The following is a 16,263-nucleotide window of genomic DNA, read 5'->3' on the forward strand; positions in this document are numbered from 1 at the left end:
GAAAAATTAGAACACAAGATTTTGCAAGAGGCAATGTTGAAAAATTATCCTTGCATATGTTTTGAAAAGAAAACGCTTCAATTAAAAAAAAAAAAATAGAACCCTCAAAAAGGTTCAGACTGAGTGGTGCTGTATATCTTACAGATTGAAGCCAAACAGTGATGTGGAAAGAGCATAGAGGACTTCAAACCATGCAATCTGAGCTCTGTTCTCACTCTACTAAGTTGTTACCTTGAGAGAAATACTTTACCTCTCTGACCTCCAGTTCCCCCATTTCTTAAATGACAGGGTCATATGAAGTGATTTCTAAGGATCTTTCCTCCTCTAATCTGTAAAGAATTAATGCCTGGCTTCTTTGGAAGGTGAGAGTAGAGAAGAAATACTGTTTATAGCACAAGAGCCCAGAGCAGATCATGTTTTGTGTGTTCCCCTTCCTTTCCACTCCCACTCTTTCTCCCTCCACATTGTGTTTAAAATGAATATCAGGTATACCCTTGATTAACAGAGAACCAAGACGACAATATGAGAAACAAATGTTTCAGGGAAAAGAAATAGTTGGAGAGAGAATGTTACAAAAGGGCAGCCTGCCCCTTGAGAAGGATATGTGGAAGATAGTTTGTTGCTAAGCAACCAGCCATGGATAGTCCCATCAAAATTGACTTTGGTTATAGTGGAAGAAAATTATAGAAGGGTGTGTTTGTGTGTGTGTGTGTGTGTGTGTGTGTGTGTGTGTGTGTGTTTTCATGTTGTGAAGGTGGAGTTTCTGATTTGGATGAGCCTTGGGTCTTTTTTTTTCCCCCTCAGTAGTATTTTTTTTTTTCCAAATATATATGAAGATAGTATTCAACATTCATTTTTGTAAAATTTCGTGTTCTAAATTTTTCTCTCTTTTTCTCTTACCTTCCTCTCCCCAGAAGAGCAAATAATCTGATATATGTTAAATATGTGCAATATATATATTGCAAGACGGTTGGGGTTGTGACTTGCCCACGGTCACATAGATAGTAAATGTTAGAGGCTAGATTTGAACTCAGGTCCGCTTGACTTCACAGTTGGTACTCTATCCACTGTGCCATCTAGCTGCCCTTTTTTTTTTCCTTCCCCTTAAAAAAAAAAAATTTAACTGGTAACTGTGTTTAGAACTTGATGCTGCTTTAGGTCACTGACCAGTTGTTCTCTTAATACATTGCAAGCAGTTCAAGGTTCCCAAAGCTTCTATCTAGTAAGGGGCAAGGTTAGAGAAGGTTCATCATTTTTGTATGTTAACAGCTGCTGTTAAGGCATTAAAAACATAACTGTAGAGCTCTGGTAGGTATTGGGTATTTTTAAAAGTACTTCTCTTTCCTAAAGAACAATTTATTGTCATTGATTTTGATGAGTTTCTTTCCTCTTAATTGGATTAGGAATTGAAAATATTTCTTATTTAATAGAACTAGCATGAATTATTTATAACAATGACTAAACCTATGATATTGATCCTACTAAGTGGCAACTGAGGTAATAGTAGATACCCTTCTACTTTTCCCCACTGTTATTTAAAGACTTCATTTTGTTCTTTTTAAAGAAATTATTATGTGAAAAGATAAACATTTACATTACCTCTAATTTCTCTGTATTCTTACTTGTAATGGACCCTGTTCCCCATTTTGTCAAGCTACATTTCTCTGGAGTTGTGTTAATTTATTAATGCATTCATCCCTCCTGTCTAATTTAAAGGGATGCAGTTAGCTCCCGGGACATCTGCTTGTTGTCTGTAAGTCCTAACCAGCTTAACCTGGTGCCAGTCTCCCCAAAAAAATTTTCTAACCTTATGTCTCCCCTTGGTGGAGCTCAAACTTGGAGTGATTCAGATCTCTTAAGAGGCAGATGAGTCCCATATAACAATTCATTCCTTAATTGTCAGAGACTGATGTGATTAGTCACACCTAATACCAACCCATTTTCCCCTGTATAGCCAACCATAATGTTCCCTAACTCCCAGACCCCTTCCTATTCTGCATGTCAATAAAGAGAAATTCCCTTTTCCTTTTCTCAATGGAATCACTGGTCTTACTGAAGTAGCCAGTCTGACCTGTTTTGTTAACAGTTATATCTATCACGGCAATAAATGCTTATGCTTGTGCTCAGAAAATGTGCCCCAGTTTACCTTTACTGCATTTACCTGCCACAATTATTTATTCTTAGTGTTTTTAAATTTTTGAATTTTCCAGATTCTCCTCATTTCACTCACGCCTCTCACCCACTTGAGAAGGCAAACAGTATGATTTCAGCTATACATGTGAAATCATGCCATATTTGCCTTATTACAAAACAGCAAGAAAATTGCATTTCAGTTTACATTCAGTTCATTAGTTTTTTCTTTCCAGGTGAAAAGCATTTTTTCATCAGGGGTCTTTTGAATGTGTCTTGGATTATTTTATTGAACAGTGCAGCCAAGTCTTTCACAGTTGATCATCATTACAACATTGCTGTTACTGCTCACAATCATCTGCCAGTTCTTCACTTTTCATCAGATCTTGCCATGTTTTTCTGAAACCAGCCTTTCTTGTCATTTCTTAAAGTGCAATAGTACTCCATAGTCAGGCTTTATTCAGCCATTCTCTAATTGATGACTATCCCCTCAATTTCTACCACAATTTACAATCACAAAAAGAGCTGTTATAAATATTTTTCCCATATAGGTCTTTTTACCCTCCTTTCTTTTCCTTTTTTTTTTTTTTTTTTTTTTTTAATCTTTTTGAGGTATCGATCTAGTAGTCGTATTGCTGGAACAAAAGTTTTATAGTACTTTGGGCATAGTTCCAGATTATTTCATAGTCTCTAGATTGGTTATGGTAGTACAAGTTCATTACTTCACCAACGGTTAACGTACCTATTTTTCCCTTATTCCCTTTAGCTTTTGTTGTTTCTGATAGGCATTAGGTAGTACTTCACAATTGTTTTAATTTTCCTTTCTCTAATCAATAGTAGTTTGGGCATCTTTTTATATGACTATAGATAGTTTGGATTTCTTCAGAAAACTGCTTATTCCTATCCTTTGACCATTTATCAATAGGGGAATGATTTGTATATTCTTATAAATTTGAATCAGTTCTCTGTATTAAGAAATGAGGCCATTATTAGAGACACTTGCTATAAAAATTTTTTTCCCAACTTAGGAAGATTACTTCAGTAGTTGGATAGAGAATGAATTAGAGGGAAGAAAGTCATTGTCTTTTCCCAATTTTTCTTGTACCACTCTTTTAAACTCTTCCAGGAATTCCTTCTGGCCTTGGGTCCAATTAGCATTTTTCTTTGAGTTGTTGCTTATAGCTGTTTTCACACATTGTTTTCTTTTATGTCTTGGTCTTTTCTGCCACCTTAGTAATTTTTTATGGTCAGGTTATTTTTTTGTTGTTGTTTGCTCATTTTCCTAGCTTATTTCTTTACTTTGAACTATATGTTAAAGTTGGGCTCTACTCATCTGGGGATAGGGTGGCACCAGCTAACTTTAGGCTTTTTCATGTTGGAGATTTCAGAGCTACTTCTGGGGTTCTGCAAGTTTTTGGTGCTCCCAAAATGGTGGTGTCCTGGAGAGGTTTAGTTGCTGCTCTCTTGGTCTGTGTTCTGATATTTAACAAATATCCCCTTCATCTGCAAGTATTGGGTTTCCTCTCCAACCTGAAACTTACAATCAAGAACTGTTTATGGGCCATAGAGTTGCCAGAAGCGCCATCTTCACATAGTTCCAGCAAAGGATTCCCTGTAATCTCTTTCTGACTTACTGATCATCTTTGGGCTGAGAACTCTGGAAGCTGCTGGGGCTGTTGTGGCTGCCTCCTGGACTCATGGCTGGTGCTTCTGCTGAGCTTTGGTCCTGCACCCACCCAGGTGTTACATTCCTTTCCTGCACACCTCCTAAGTTGTTTTAGGCTGGAAAAATGTCTTCTTTTGGCCTTTTGTTGACTCTGTCACTCCAAAATTTTATTTGAGATGTTATATTAAACTTGTTTGGAGAAAACTATTGAGTTCAATTGGGTCCAGGCCTTTATTTTACTTTACATCTTGGCTTTGCTCTCTAATGATATTCTTCTGGTATTTGAAGAACTCTCAAGTGGAGCGTGATGACTGACTGATCTCTTTCTCTTCTGACAACAGAACCATAGGAAACAGGTTAAAATGATATCTTAGGTAGCTTGTTGGATACATGGAAGTTTTGTCTCATTATATGGTGACTTAAATTTTGAATTTCAGTTAGCAAGGACTCAAACACTTAAATTTTATTAGAATTTCTTTTGGCATCTGATGGTAGCATGTGATACTACTTGACTTCCTCCCAGGGGGCCTAGCCTTTTTCTCACTTCATTCTTGACTGAGAAATGGAGACCATTTGCCACTCTTCTCATCATCCAGTTCCTTGGTATGATCCTTCATTAGCTATCATGGAGCTATCATAATATTAGCTAACATGAAACAAAGGATAGTTATCCTTGTGACTCCAGTCCCTGATGAAGAGGTAATCCCTCTTCTTGCCAGGGCTAGCACCTCCACGTGTACCCTGTATATGTAGTACATTTTAGTCTTCTCTAACACATTGCCCTGATAACTATCCTTTGTTTCATGTTCTTCATTTTTTCCCTTTCTAGTAAATTCTTCCTTTCTGCCTACAAATACACCTCATTCTCTTTCATCCTTAAAAACCATCATTATACCCTACCTTTCTTGAAAGTGATCATTCTATGTTTCTCCTCAGTCAAATGTCTTGAAAAAACTGTCTCCCCTTTTTGCTTTCACTTCTCTTCTTGCCCTTCCAAACTCTTCTGCAGTCTGGATTTTGACTTCATCACTAAACTGAAACTTTTCTCTAAAGTTACCAATGACATCTTAATTGATAGATCTAATGATTTTTTCTCAATCCTTATCCTTCCTGATCTTTCTGCAGCTTATTTTTATTTACTATCTTCTCAGAGTTTTCAGGACATTTATTTCTCTTGGTTTTCTCATCTATCTGATTAACTCTTAGTTTTCTTTGCTGAATCATTATTTTTATCATGCTCCCTAACAGGATATGCTCCCAGAACCTGTGCTGGATCTTCCCTATACTTATTTACTTGGTGACCTCTTCAGCTATCTCTCTACAGATGATTCCTAGATTCATATGTTCAGCCCTCTCCTAAGCTCACTACTACCTTTTACATACATTGAACTGGGTTGTTGTTCCAAAAGTATCTCATCAATGGAATTGATGAGATGATGGTTCTCTAATTCACATATATATTTAGTACTTAGTATGGTGATGTAATGGTTCTCTAGTTCACACATTTTCAGTATGCTGTAATGATGCAATTGTACTAAAGTAAAGTATATAAGGGCTGAGAAGGACTGGAAATGATTCATTCCATCTTTTGACCAGCCTCATGATGGAGTCCTGTCTCCTGCACCAAGATCAATGCTGGTCTTGAGGTCCTCTAGAAAGCTAGCCCGAATATCACATTTTTTTTTTTTTAAATAAATGGTAAATCCTTTAATAGTTTTTTTTTTTTTAAGTTTTGAATGTGAATTATTTCTCATAATTTTTTTCCTCCCACAGTAGCTAATTTTGAAAATTTATGGATAGAATAAATTTAAGAAAACTGTTTATTTTATTATTCTGATATCATAAAACTGAACAGAAATTCTAGTTACCTTTATATTCTGAGAGCTTCTGTTATGCAAATTCTTCAAGTTAAGAACAGAACATTAGTCAGTCTTTCTTAGATCTCTTCTGTGACTTAGTTTGGAAGGGGATGTGACTAATTGTTTGAAAAAGAAAATACAGGCATCACAGCTCCTGGAAACCTGACTGTCACCACCATAGAAAGAAAAATCACACACCTGCAGGCATCTGGTCTCATCCTCTAAAATGTCTAGCACACAGTGGTGACTGACATGTTAAGTAACAAGGGTACCCTAAGGCAGCTAACAAGACAGAGGGCCTTAAGACCAGAACTAACTGGTATTGCTTTTTTTGGACTCTTAATCTGCAATGAAGGGAGACTTAGTAAAAATTGAGAAAGCCTTCTGCTGTACTGTTTATCCAGTTACTGCTAAGTATATTTTTTAAATTTCTCTTTAGTTCACAGCAAAACAGTTGGAGAAGTTGGCCAAGAAGGCTGAGAAGGACTCGAAGGCTGAGCAAGCCAAAGTCAAGAAGGTGAGGTAACTTGATAGTCCTGTTTAATCCAGTGATTCTATGGTTAAAATATGTGTAACACACACACACATACACACACACACACTCTCTCTCTCTCACTCACTCACTCTTACACATTCTGTCTAATCACAAACCCTATGGGTAATGTCCATGCTGGACATTTCAGGGCCTTAAGAATCTTATCCTTCTGCCTGTCTGTTTGTCTGCCTGCCTGCCTGCCTGTCTGCCTATCTGTACATTGCATTTATTAAGTGTTTACCTAAACAGGGACTCTATGCTAAACAATTTGATGATCATCCCCTTTCTTCTTTTTCTTTGTCCTCTTCCTATCCCTCCCCCTTCTTGGTTAGGATTTATTATGAATCTGAGTAAACCTCAAAAGACTATATGAATGTGAATTATTTGTGGGAAGGAGGGACACTCTTAACTTTACTGTCTTGTAATATTGGAAAGCTTGAGTCTATGAAGGGGAGGAGAGCCTGGGAATGAGAAATACAGGAAGTACAGAGAACTTTACATGGTACAATCTTCATAAATCTAGAGTCTTTTAAACTATTATTAAGGTTAGTCTAGTTTATAGCTTAGAACCATGGGAGGGGTGGACTTCTTTTGCAAATTACATTTGGGAAGAAAAATAAAAATTGGATAATTGAAAGGAGTTAGAAGGAAATTCTGTAAAATAAAAATCCAACCAGTTGGTTTCCATTAACTTTTCTGTTTGTCATTTCAGGCTCTTCAGCAGAAAAATGTGGAGTGTGCTCGGGTCTATGCTGAGAATGCAATCCGTAAAAAGAATGAGGGTTTGAACTGGCTTCGAATGTCTTCCCGTGTGGATGCAGTGGCCTCCAAGGTCCAGACAGCCGTAACCATGAAGGGGGTAAATGACTGCTGTTTCTTCTCTCCTGGGTTCTGTTAATACAGTGTTAGTTATTATCAGTTCCTTTTTGCTCCAGACTTTGTATTAATTTGTTCATATATAAAACTACTTATGGACAAGGCATTGTTCTGAGTACTATAGGGGGATATAAAAAATCTATGGGATGTTCTGCTTCATTGACATGTCCTTAATTGCCTTCAGTTCATTTTTAAAAATATATTTTTATTATTTTTAAAAATTTTTTTTTATTAAAGCTTTTTATTTTCAAAATATATGCACCTTCAGTCCCAATTATAAGGCTGAACCTCTTCTGGGCTCAGAGAAAATGTTCATGTTCCCCCAAGTCCCAGGATCCATATTATCCCTAATTAGCCTGGTTAGAACAATATGGAGATAAGAAAGGCCTAGTTCTTCTCTTTGATTCAGTGAAGTACTAGTGAATTCAGAGCTCCATCATTTCCCATTTTCTTGGTTTTAATCTTTTTCTTTCTCTGGCTTCCTCTACCCATTTCCTTTCTTAGGTAACTAAGAATATGGCTCAGGTAACCAAGGCCCTGGATAAAGCTCTCAATACCATGGACCTGCAGAAGGTATCTGCTGTAATGGATAAATTTGAACAGCAGGTTCAGAATCTGGATGTTCACACTTCGGTAGGTAACGCGCCCTGCATTTCAGATGTATGTCTGTGTGTATTTGTGAAGGAAGGTCACCATATAGAGAGGAGGGGACAGAGGCTAGCATTGTGATAGAAGTATTCAGCAGCAAACCACAATGAGTCAGGAAACATTTATGAAGCACCAGGGTTACCTGCCCTTCAGGAGCTTACTCTCCTTTTTTTAAAAAGTTTTATTAATGTAGTACAATGATTTTCCAGTAGGACTTGATCATCACATGTCTTTCACTGCTCCTCAGCTGCAGCCACCAGAAATGACTACCTTTTTTTTTTCTCTTAACTTTTTAAAATTTAATTCAAGGCAACCGGGTTAAGTGACTTGCCCAGTGCGACACAGCTAGCACGAGTTAAGTGGCAGGAGTGAGACAGGATTTGAACTCGGGTCCTCCTAACTTTAGGGCCAGTGCTCAGCTGCCTTGACTTCCATCTGTTATAACAAAGACAAACAGCTAATCCACACAACAGTCTTTGTTTGACTATTAGGTATGCAGTGCCTGATGTCATTAGGTGTTCCTTAGGCTCATTTCTGAGGATCGTATGTTCTGTAGAGGGTCATGTCATGTATAGAGCAGTAATTGAGTATGTGACTTTGGAGGGAAAGTCTGGTCCTTGAGCTTGAACCTTGAAAGAAACTGGGGATGGCTGAAGTGTGGGAAGAGTGCATTCTGGGCTTATGCTTTTAGTCCTAGAAAGGTCTTTTGAGACTATCTAGCCTGACTGCCTCATTTTATAGAATAGGGAAGGTCCCTATTATTAAATCACTTGTCCAAGGTCCCCAGACTCTAGGAGCAGCACAGGCAGTTACAGACTCTTTGATGTTTTATATTAATTTTCAAAGGCATGAAGACAGGAAATGGAATGTCAAACTCAGGGAATAACCAGTGGTCCAATGTGCCCACAATATAGAGTATGATGGAAAGGGATGTAAGATAAGTCTGGAAGGATGCAGAGTCAGAATTGGTACATTTTAAGTGTTTAGGAGGCAACTGGAATTAATTGAGTCCAGGGTCTGGTTCTTAGTGAGATGATTTAGTGATAGATTGGAGATAGAAGAGACAAGAAGCAGAAGACTCAGTTGGGAAGTTGTTATATCTACTAAGTGAGGCATAACAAGGGTCTAAATCATGGTAGAAATCCTATGAAATAAGGAAAAGGATTGGCTATGAGAGATGATGATGGAAGTAGAATCTAAGACTTATAGCTGATTGATTAGAAGTGAGAGGGAGGGGATTCTCAAGAATAATTTGTAGAGTGTCATAAAGAATGATTGTATCCTCAGTAGAAAGATAAGTGGAAGTAAGGGGCAGGTGTAGCAGGGAAGAGGGCTTCATTTGGATAGGTTGAGTTTGAGTTGTCAATGGGATATCCCAATGCAGATGTCTAGCAGGTGGAATTGAAATTTGGGGCTAGATATCTAGATTTGGGAGCCATCTTGTTGCCTAAAGGTAATAATTCAACCCATAGCGTTATGGGCCAGAACTTGAAACAAAGTGCTAAATCAGTGGAATTGATAGGGACAGTGGTTATTTAGCATGGTGCTTAACAGTTCTCTAGTTCAGTACATGTACTTAGTACTTACTATAGTTCTACAAGATTCACACCTTTGATGAGAGAGCATACAAGCTCAAACTCAGCCAGAAGGAGAACTAGGGAAGACAAAGCCGTGGGTGTCGGTCCTTCTGCCTCCCCCACAGAAACCAAGACACATTCAGGAGGACTTCAAGAAGCTGGCAGAGGCAGAGAAGACAAAGGACTAGAAACAGGAGCTTAAGCTCTTGGAACCAAGGAGAGAGAGAGAGGCTTCTAAAAAAGCTAACTGGGCCCCAGGAAAGGAGACAAAACTTGGAAAGAGACAATAAAGGATTTGGACTTTAACTCCTGACTACTCATGAGGTGATTACTGAACTGAAACGAACCCCAAGAAAACCCCAATAAGAGAACATTACATTTTAAAGAGAATATTACACCATAGGAACTAATGAAATTAAAAGAGCAATTGCAGAAAGAGAATGGCCCAGGAAAGAACTTCAGTGGATGTCTACACTTAGTGGGCAAGTGATGGACAATGATTTAGCAAAGATGACAACTTGTGGCGTAGGGGAGGAGATAGGTACGAGCATCTTGAGTAAAAAAGTAGGTCTTGACAAGAAGATTTACCTCTTCCTTGGAGCCTGGCATGGTGAAGATTTGAGAGATTAATTAAGTGGAGCCAAGGAATGAGCAGGGAATGTGATCTCTCTTTTTAGCTGCTATCCATGTAAAATTTGAATTGATTATTTTTAAGGTTAAGTGCAATAGAATCCATTTTGTCTTTGCTAGTCTTCTTTCTTCCTGTTGCTGCAATGATGATTTCCCTCCCTTTCTTTAGGTTATGGAGGACTCAATGAGCTCTGCTACCACACTGACTACTCCTCAGGAACAGGTGGATAGCCTTATTGTGCAGATTGCTGAGGAAAATGGCCTGGAAGTCATGGACCAGCTTAGTCAGCTTCCTGAAGGGGCCTCTGCTGTAGGAGAGAGCTCTGTTAGGAGCCAGGAAGACCAGCTGTCTCGAAGGTACATTTTCCCCACTCTAGCTCTTTGCTCAGTAGACATTCCTTCCTTGCCCTCTGCCCCCAACTTCCCTAACCCAGTATATCTAGGATATTAATCCTAGTTCTTTAACTCTGAATTGGGCTGGGGTGGGGTGGGGGGGCATTTTGGTTATTCCTTTGGACAAGAGACACTAGAGCTATGCTGTTGTCAGGTCACTGCTTGTCACACAATGGGTTTTAGTTTCAAGATTATGGCTAAGCTGGGTGAGACCACTTGTATGGTCAGAATGCTTCCCTAAGGCCATATGCCATTTTAACTATTGCGGTGATTAATAGAAGTTTAAAACCTGAAATAGCAAGCATTATCAGACCGCTGAGTCTGTGCTAGCCAACTGAGGCATATCTGAAAAGTGTCCACTGTTTGCCATTTGGGGAAAATACAAGCTGCTCTTATCCTTATAGTATTCTTAAGATTCTTTGGTATCTCTTTGTGAATGGCATAGAAAAGAGAGAGTGGGGTAAGCTGGAGTAATTGGAGAAGGCTTCATCACCAAGGGAAAGTAGACTTCTTAATATGTAAATACATCTTACCTGTGTTATCTTTGATCCCTATGATACTAAATTTATTGAACTGAGTGACAGCTGAATGGTAACCCTTTGGGAACTCAGTTCTTGACCTTGGATCCTTCTCTCTTTACCATTCCTTTCTGCACACATGAAACATCTGACTTCAGAGGGACAGGGGCAAAGTTATGACTTCTGTTTTTGTTCCTCAGGTAATCCCCTACTCCTAGCTTACCTGGTTATCTCTTTCCAATTCAGTTCTTTGGTTAGTGAGATGTTTCCTATATGATCTTAGGACCTGTGAAATTAAGGTGTTAGCTGTAAAGATAATTTTATTTGATGCACCTAGATATAAAGGGGCACCTTTTTTTCTCCTCAAAAAGCTGAGAATTGCCAGAGTTGATTCTGTCAGAGTGACCACCTCCTTTTCCCCCAGGTTGGCGGCCTTGCGGAATTAAACTGTACCTCAGCCTGATGGACTGCTTTCCCTACAATGATCACGTCCTGGAAAGGGAGTGGGAGGGAAGCTCCATCCCCGACCCTTCCACAGCCTCTGCAAAGAGAAGCAGCCAACTCCTCCCTCCACTATTGCCCTTTGCCCTGCCAGTCTGTGATGGTGTTGGGATTTACCCTTTTCTCTGGGTGCAAATCTCGGTGTGGGGAGTGAGCTCTTGCCATCCATACGTACCTTGTTTCCGTGCCATTGGACCACTGCTGAAGCATTGACAGACCCAGTGCATCACTTGGGCTTTGGTGTTGTCGACTGGGCTCTTGGTGGAGGTTGGGCCATGCTGTCTGGATTCTGACATCTTCAGAGGAATATCTTTTCTGTACACTTGAAGGAAGACTGACTTGATTTTAATGCAACACTACTTGTTATTTTAGGGGCTTTAGGTAATTAGACTCTTTGGTATTGCTTCATTTCCAATATATTGCATGTCTGGGTCCTATTCCCATATAAAGTTGAATCAGCCCCTTCCGGAAAGAGCAAGGCATCTTTGGCCAAGGCTACGTGCACCAACAGATTTTCATTTTGCAGATATCTAACTAAGAAATGGACTCTACAGCGGGTGTGTGGCAGAATCCCCCAACCTCCTTGGGCACTGACTGGGTACAGAAAGGGGTTCCTGGTTCTTGTGACTGAATTGGCTGCTGGGTGGGCCTCAGTGATTCCTGTCCCCCCTGGTGATTCTAATTGGTCATATTGGTGAGTTTGGTTTTGTGCAGATCAAGTGACCCCTTAAAAATTTCCCTCCCAGAGAGTGGTCTTTTAGGAAGGAACTCTCTTCCTCCCATTGTTAAAGGTGTAGACTCCCTGACCCCAGACCAGACTTTGTTCAAAGTCTCTCAGTTACTTGTTCAGCTGTTCTGTCAGATGTATTCCTTCAGTGAACAGCATGAGGGAGAACAGCTGGTTTCTGTGCTCTTAGGAACTGGGTCTGTTCTTGGGGGCAGGTTGGAGGAGACACATGAAAAATGGTAGTCTCTAATAGACATGGTATCCCAGAAGTCTTAGTGTTGTTGTGAACTCTTGAGCTTAGAGCAGCCTATTGTACCAGCTTCCTTCCCCAATTGGAATCCAACAACTGGCTATTAAGGCTTAGAATGGCAGTAGGCTTTTTGGGACACACTGCATATAAGCCTTACCTTTCCTGGGTGACACTTGCCCAGGGAGTCCTGCTATAGTCCCTGAAGACACTGCAGTGGGTGTTTATAATCATTTTTAAATCCTTTCTTAGTTTCTTAGAGAGAAGTGTTGTGGTTTACATTTCAACTCTTACCAAAAATTGGGTTATTAAAATTGATTCATAATTCGAATCTCTGCCATAGTATCGGTAGCTAATGATAATGTGTGTTTATACGGCTCCTTTCCTCCTCAACAAACCAAGGAAAGCTCATGACCTGAGGGATGAGGGAATGTCAGTATTCCCTCAGACTGGGTGCCTCAGGAGAACATTGCCTTTATGTACAGAAGGCTCAAAATACCTTCTTGTTGTTTGTGCCATTTTGTTTATTTCTTCTTCCATTTATTAGAAATGGGATTCTTATTCTTTCCTCCCTTTCCACTCCCCATTGGCAGTTCCTCCAAGCCCCATCTGCTCACATCTGTTGTTTCCCTTGTGAAGGGGCTCTATTTGGGACACTGGGCTTGTGAAGGTGGATTTGGACATTAATCCACAGATGTCAGTAAAATTTTAGGGACTATCTGCAGCTCTGAACCATTGGAAGAAAAGCAAAAAAGATTAATAGTGTGCTTGATTTTATTATTTTCCCCTCTTCTTCCCCTGCCCAAATAGCTCTTTGCAGTACTGCAATAAAAAGGGTGAGCTCAGAATAGTTTTCCTTCTGCTGATACTCCATTTTCTTGAAGCTTCAGAGTTTTTTTGACTTTTTTGTTTCTTGTCAGTGTGGAAGGAGCAGGCTATTTGAAGTAAATCTTTTTAGCATCCCCACCCCAACACACATACTCAGTAAGATTGGTACTTGGAGATGTCACCTTGTGCCTATACATGGCCAGCTTTTTCCTGTGTAGTCTTCATCAAGGAATACCCATAGGTAGGTTCCAAATTGTCCGTGCTGCATAGTAAGGGAATTGTATATATTTTTTATGAGTTGTATATAGATATGTTTGAAAATCTTTACTTTTGATCCTTTACCTTTGATCCTTGTGGCCTCGGAAGCATCTGGATTCAGTGTAATAAAAAAGTAAAAAAAAATCCTCCTTAAGGATTTCCTTCGAAGATTGGAACTTGGATGTTGGGTCAAAGCCTTGCGTGAGAGAGAGGCCCAAGAACCTTTTCTCTTTTGGGTGGGGGTGTGTACCAGTGGAAGCTAGAGAGATTTCAGGCTTGTTACTAAGGTGGTGATGCCCTGCTTTTCCCACCATTGGCTTGGATCGTGGATGAAGAGTCAGGAGTTAAGTGATCTACCCAGGATGGATGCTCACTTTTGGAAACACCTTCCACAGACTCCCCAGCCTTCAAGAACGTAACCGAAAGCATCACGAGAGAAAATTGTAATTGCTAAAAGGGCAGTCTCAGAAGCATGGAGGAACCCACAATGTTATTGAACTGTACCTTGTTTTAGGCCTATACAATCAGGGGCCTTCTGGGTTTGTCACCACAGAACCAGGTGATGAGCCTGGTGCCCAGAGGGGCCCAGCACCGGAGGATATGGTGGGTTCTTATGTTCATCAAAGGAACAGGCTAATTTGCCTTAAAACAATCAATACTCTTAATTTCCTACAGTGTCATTTTGAGTAAACAAGTTCTTATCCCTGAAATCTCAACTTGTTGGTTTGGGGAGCTCCCTCAAAAAATGTATGGCTGGGGAAGCAAGAGGATGCAGGGTAAGGGATTGAGCATCAGTCCAGTTGTCCAATCCCTTACTAATTCCCTTTAGCAGCTGACAGATTTTCTTTCTTGAATGGGTCATGTCTTTGTGTGTGTCCTCCACTGGTTCTGGTCACAGTCTTGGCGACCCTTTCTGCCTTGGACCATGCCCATCTAACTCCTGGGAGGTATTGTGCAACAGGTCTTCCTCGATTTCTCAGATATAAGAATATTGGAGAAGAGCACAATCGAAAAAGACTTTAAATTCTTTTTTTGTTGAACTTATTTTTACATATGGAAAAGCACTAGGATTATAGATTTAAAGCACAAGGAACCATAGGGGCCACTTAAACCAAGCTCATTTTACATAAGAGGGGCTGAAGCCCAGGACAGTTGAATGAATTTGTTCAAGATTAAAGCAGGTTAAATCTTGACTCCAGGTAAGCTGACCTCTAGGCAAGTGTTCTGCTCACTCTGCCATGATGGGTTATAGTAGCACTTCCCAGAAAGGATTGCTTACCTTATGGCGGTAATATTGGTAAATTACCATGGACTCCCCAGGGTCTCTTTTTCTTAGCTCTTTTATATGCAAATCAGGATTTTTCCAGACTTCAGCCAAGTAGCATTTCCCTTTCTCCTTTTATTTAAGTGATAGTCTGGCTGTATTAAGGCCTGGAGATGATTAGTTTTTCACATTTCCTGATAGCAAGTGTAATGGAAAGAGCATTGAATTCAGAGTTGGAGAACATGGGTTTGAGTGTCCTGACAAAGGCCCTTATTACCTGTGACCCTCGACAAGTGACTTCAACTTGTGGGCTTCAGTGGTCTAGCTGGGAGTAGGGGGAAAAAAAAGAGGACATAGGCAAAAAGGGGAGTGGGAGGGCTCAGAAAAGGACATAAGAATTTCCAGATTCCACTGAAATCATCAGTAGGCCTGGAAGTTGTAGACGAAAAATAAAATTCTTTTGATGTCTATTTAAGTGTAACCACTCCAAAGATCTTCCTAGCTTGGACACAACTATTCTTAGAATGCCAAGTCAGCTGTAATTACTTTGTACCCCACAAGAGGGTGCCATTTTCCTACAAAGCTAAGTCTTCCTCTGATTAGGAAATAAGTCGGGCCATCCCAAACCAGGTGGGATAAAGGCCCCATTGATAGAACTGCATGAAAAAAACAAAACAAAACAAAAAAAAACCATGATAGCCATATTTCTGACCTTAGCTGTCCAGTCAATGCATAATCTGAAATGTGATCCTGCGAAGAATGAGGTTTCCTATGGGGAGGAGGGCTGGAGGAGGCAGAATTTTGACAGTTTCTCAATTCTAAGATGTAAACCCATTAGTCTTAAGCTGCAGAGAATGTTAGATACAGTCTCGGAAGATGCAGTCAACATCCAGTGAGGATCAGGCTGCTCTAGGACTCTACTGCATGAACTGAGACAGTGAGAATAGGCCAGGACTTGAAAGCGGATCCAAGGTCTGTTGTATTTTTTTTTTTCCTGAAGCCTCAAAGCCTTTCATTGAGCTCATAATGCATTTTTTGTAATACATTGGAGCCAACCTAAAATGGGAAGCTAAAAAATATAATCCCTTGTTTCAATGAATAAATGTCACTAACAACTGCTACCCTAGAAAGTTGCTTTTCTCTCATTGAGTGGTCAGTTACTTTACATGCCTTTGTTAAATTTGTCCTGTTCTAGCAATGGAATTGATAAACAGTTTGACTAAGGGTGAAGAACTAACCCCTTGATTCAAAAGTTAGCTATCCCTATTGCTCTATCCAGAGTGAAGTTCTTGAAAAGTTCTTTACACTGACTTTGAATCTATGGCTGCCTCCCCGGATTTAAGTATATTAACTTGTGCACCAGTTTGAAGATGATCTTACCATCAACTTTCACATTAGCTTGTGCTCATCCTTTCCTTGGCTTCCCTCTCAAAAGCATCATAGGAGCCTAAAATGTCAGTGTTGGAAGAAATCTTAGAGACCAACCCCCTCATTTTATAGATAAATGAGAGAGGGAAAGTTGTCCAAAGTCCTACACCTGGTTTAGTGGCAGTCAAGGGCTTGAATATTTCCCAGCCTAAAAAAGTGATTATCAAATGCTAATGAG

At 39.8% G+C, this 16,263-nt stretch overlaps 1 protein-coding gene across 1 annotated transcript in view; it reads left to right on the plus strand.

Moving 5' to 3' along the window:
• Positions 1–15,776, plus strand: part of CHMP1A (charged multivesicular body protein 1A) — a 21,004-nt gene extending 5,228 nt beyond the window's left edge. Inside the window, exons 3-7 of the mRNA XM_031950114.1 lie at positions 6,095–6,172; positions 6,903–7,049; positions 7,571–7,699; positions 10,091–10,278; positions 11,257–15,776. Coding sequence (XP_031805974.1) covers positions 6,095–6,172; positions 6,903–7,049; positions 7,571–7,699; positions 10,091–10,278; positions 11,257–11,278 — 564 coding nt within the window. The 3' untranslated portion in view covers positions 11,279–15,776. The remainder of the gene's footprint in view (positions 1–6,094; positions 6,173–6,902; positions 7,050–7,570; positions 7,700–10,090; positions 10,279–11,256) is intronic.
• The last annotated feature ends 487 nt before the right edge of the window (positions 15,777–16,263 follow it).

The sequence above is a fragment of the Sarcophilus harrisii genome, chromosome 2 (assembly GCF_902635505.1).
Source record: "Sarcophilus harrisii chromosome 2, mSarHar1.11, whole genome shotgun sequence".
NCBI classification, from domain to species: Eukaryota; Metazoa; Chordata; class Mammalia; order Dasyuromorphia; family Dasyuridae; genus Sarcophilus; species Sarcophilus harrisii.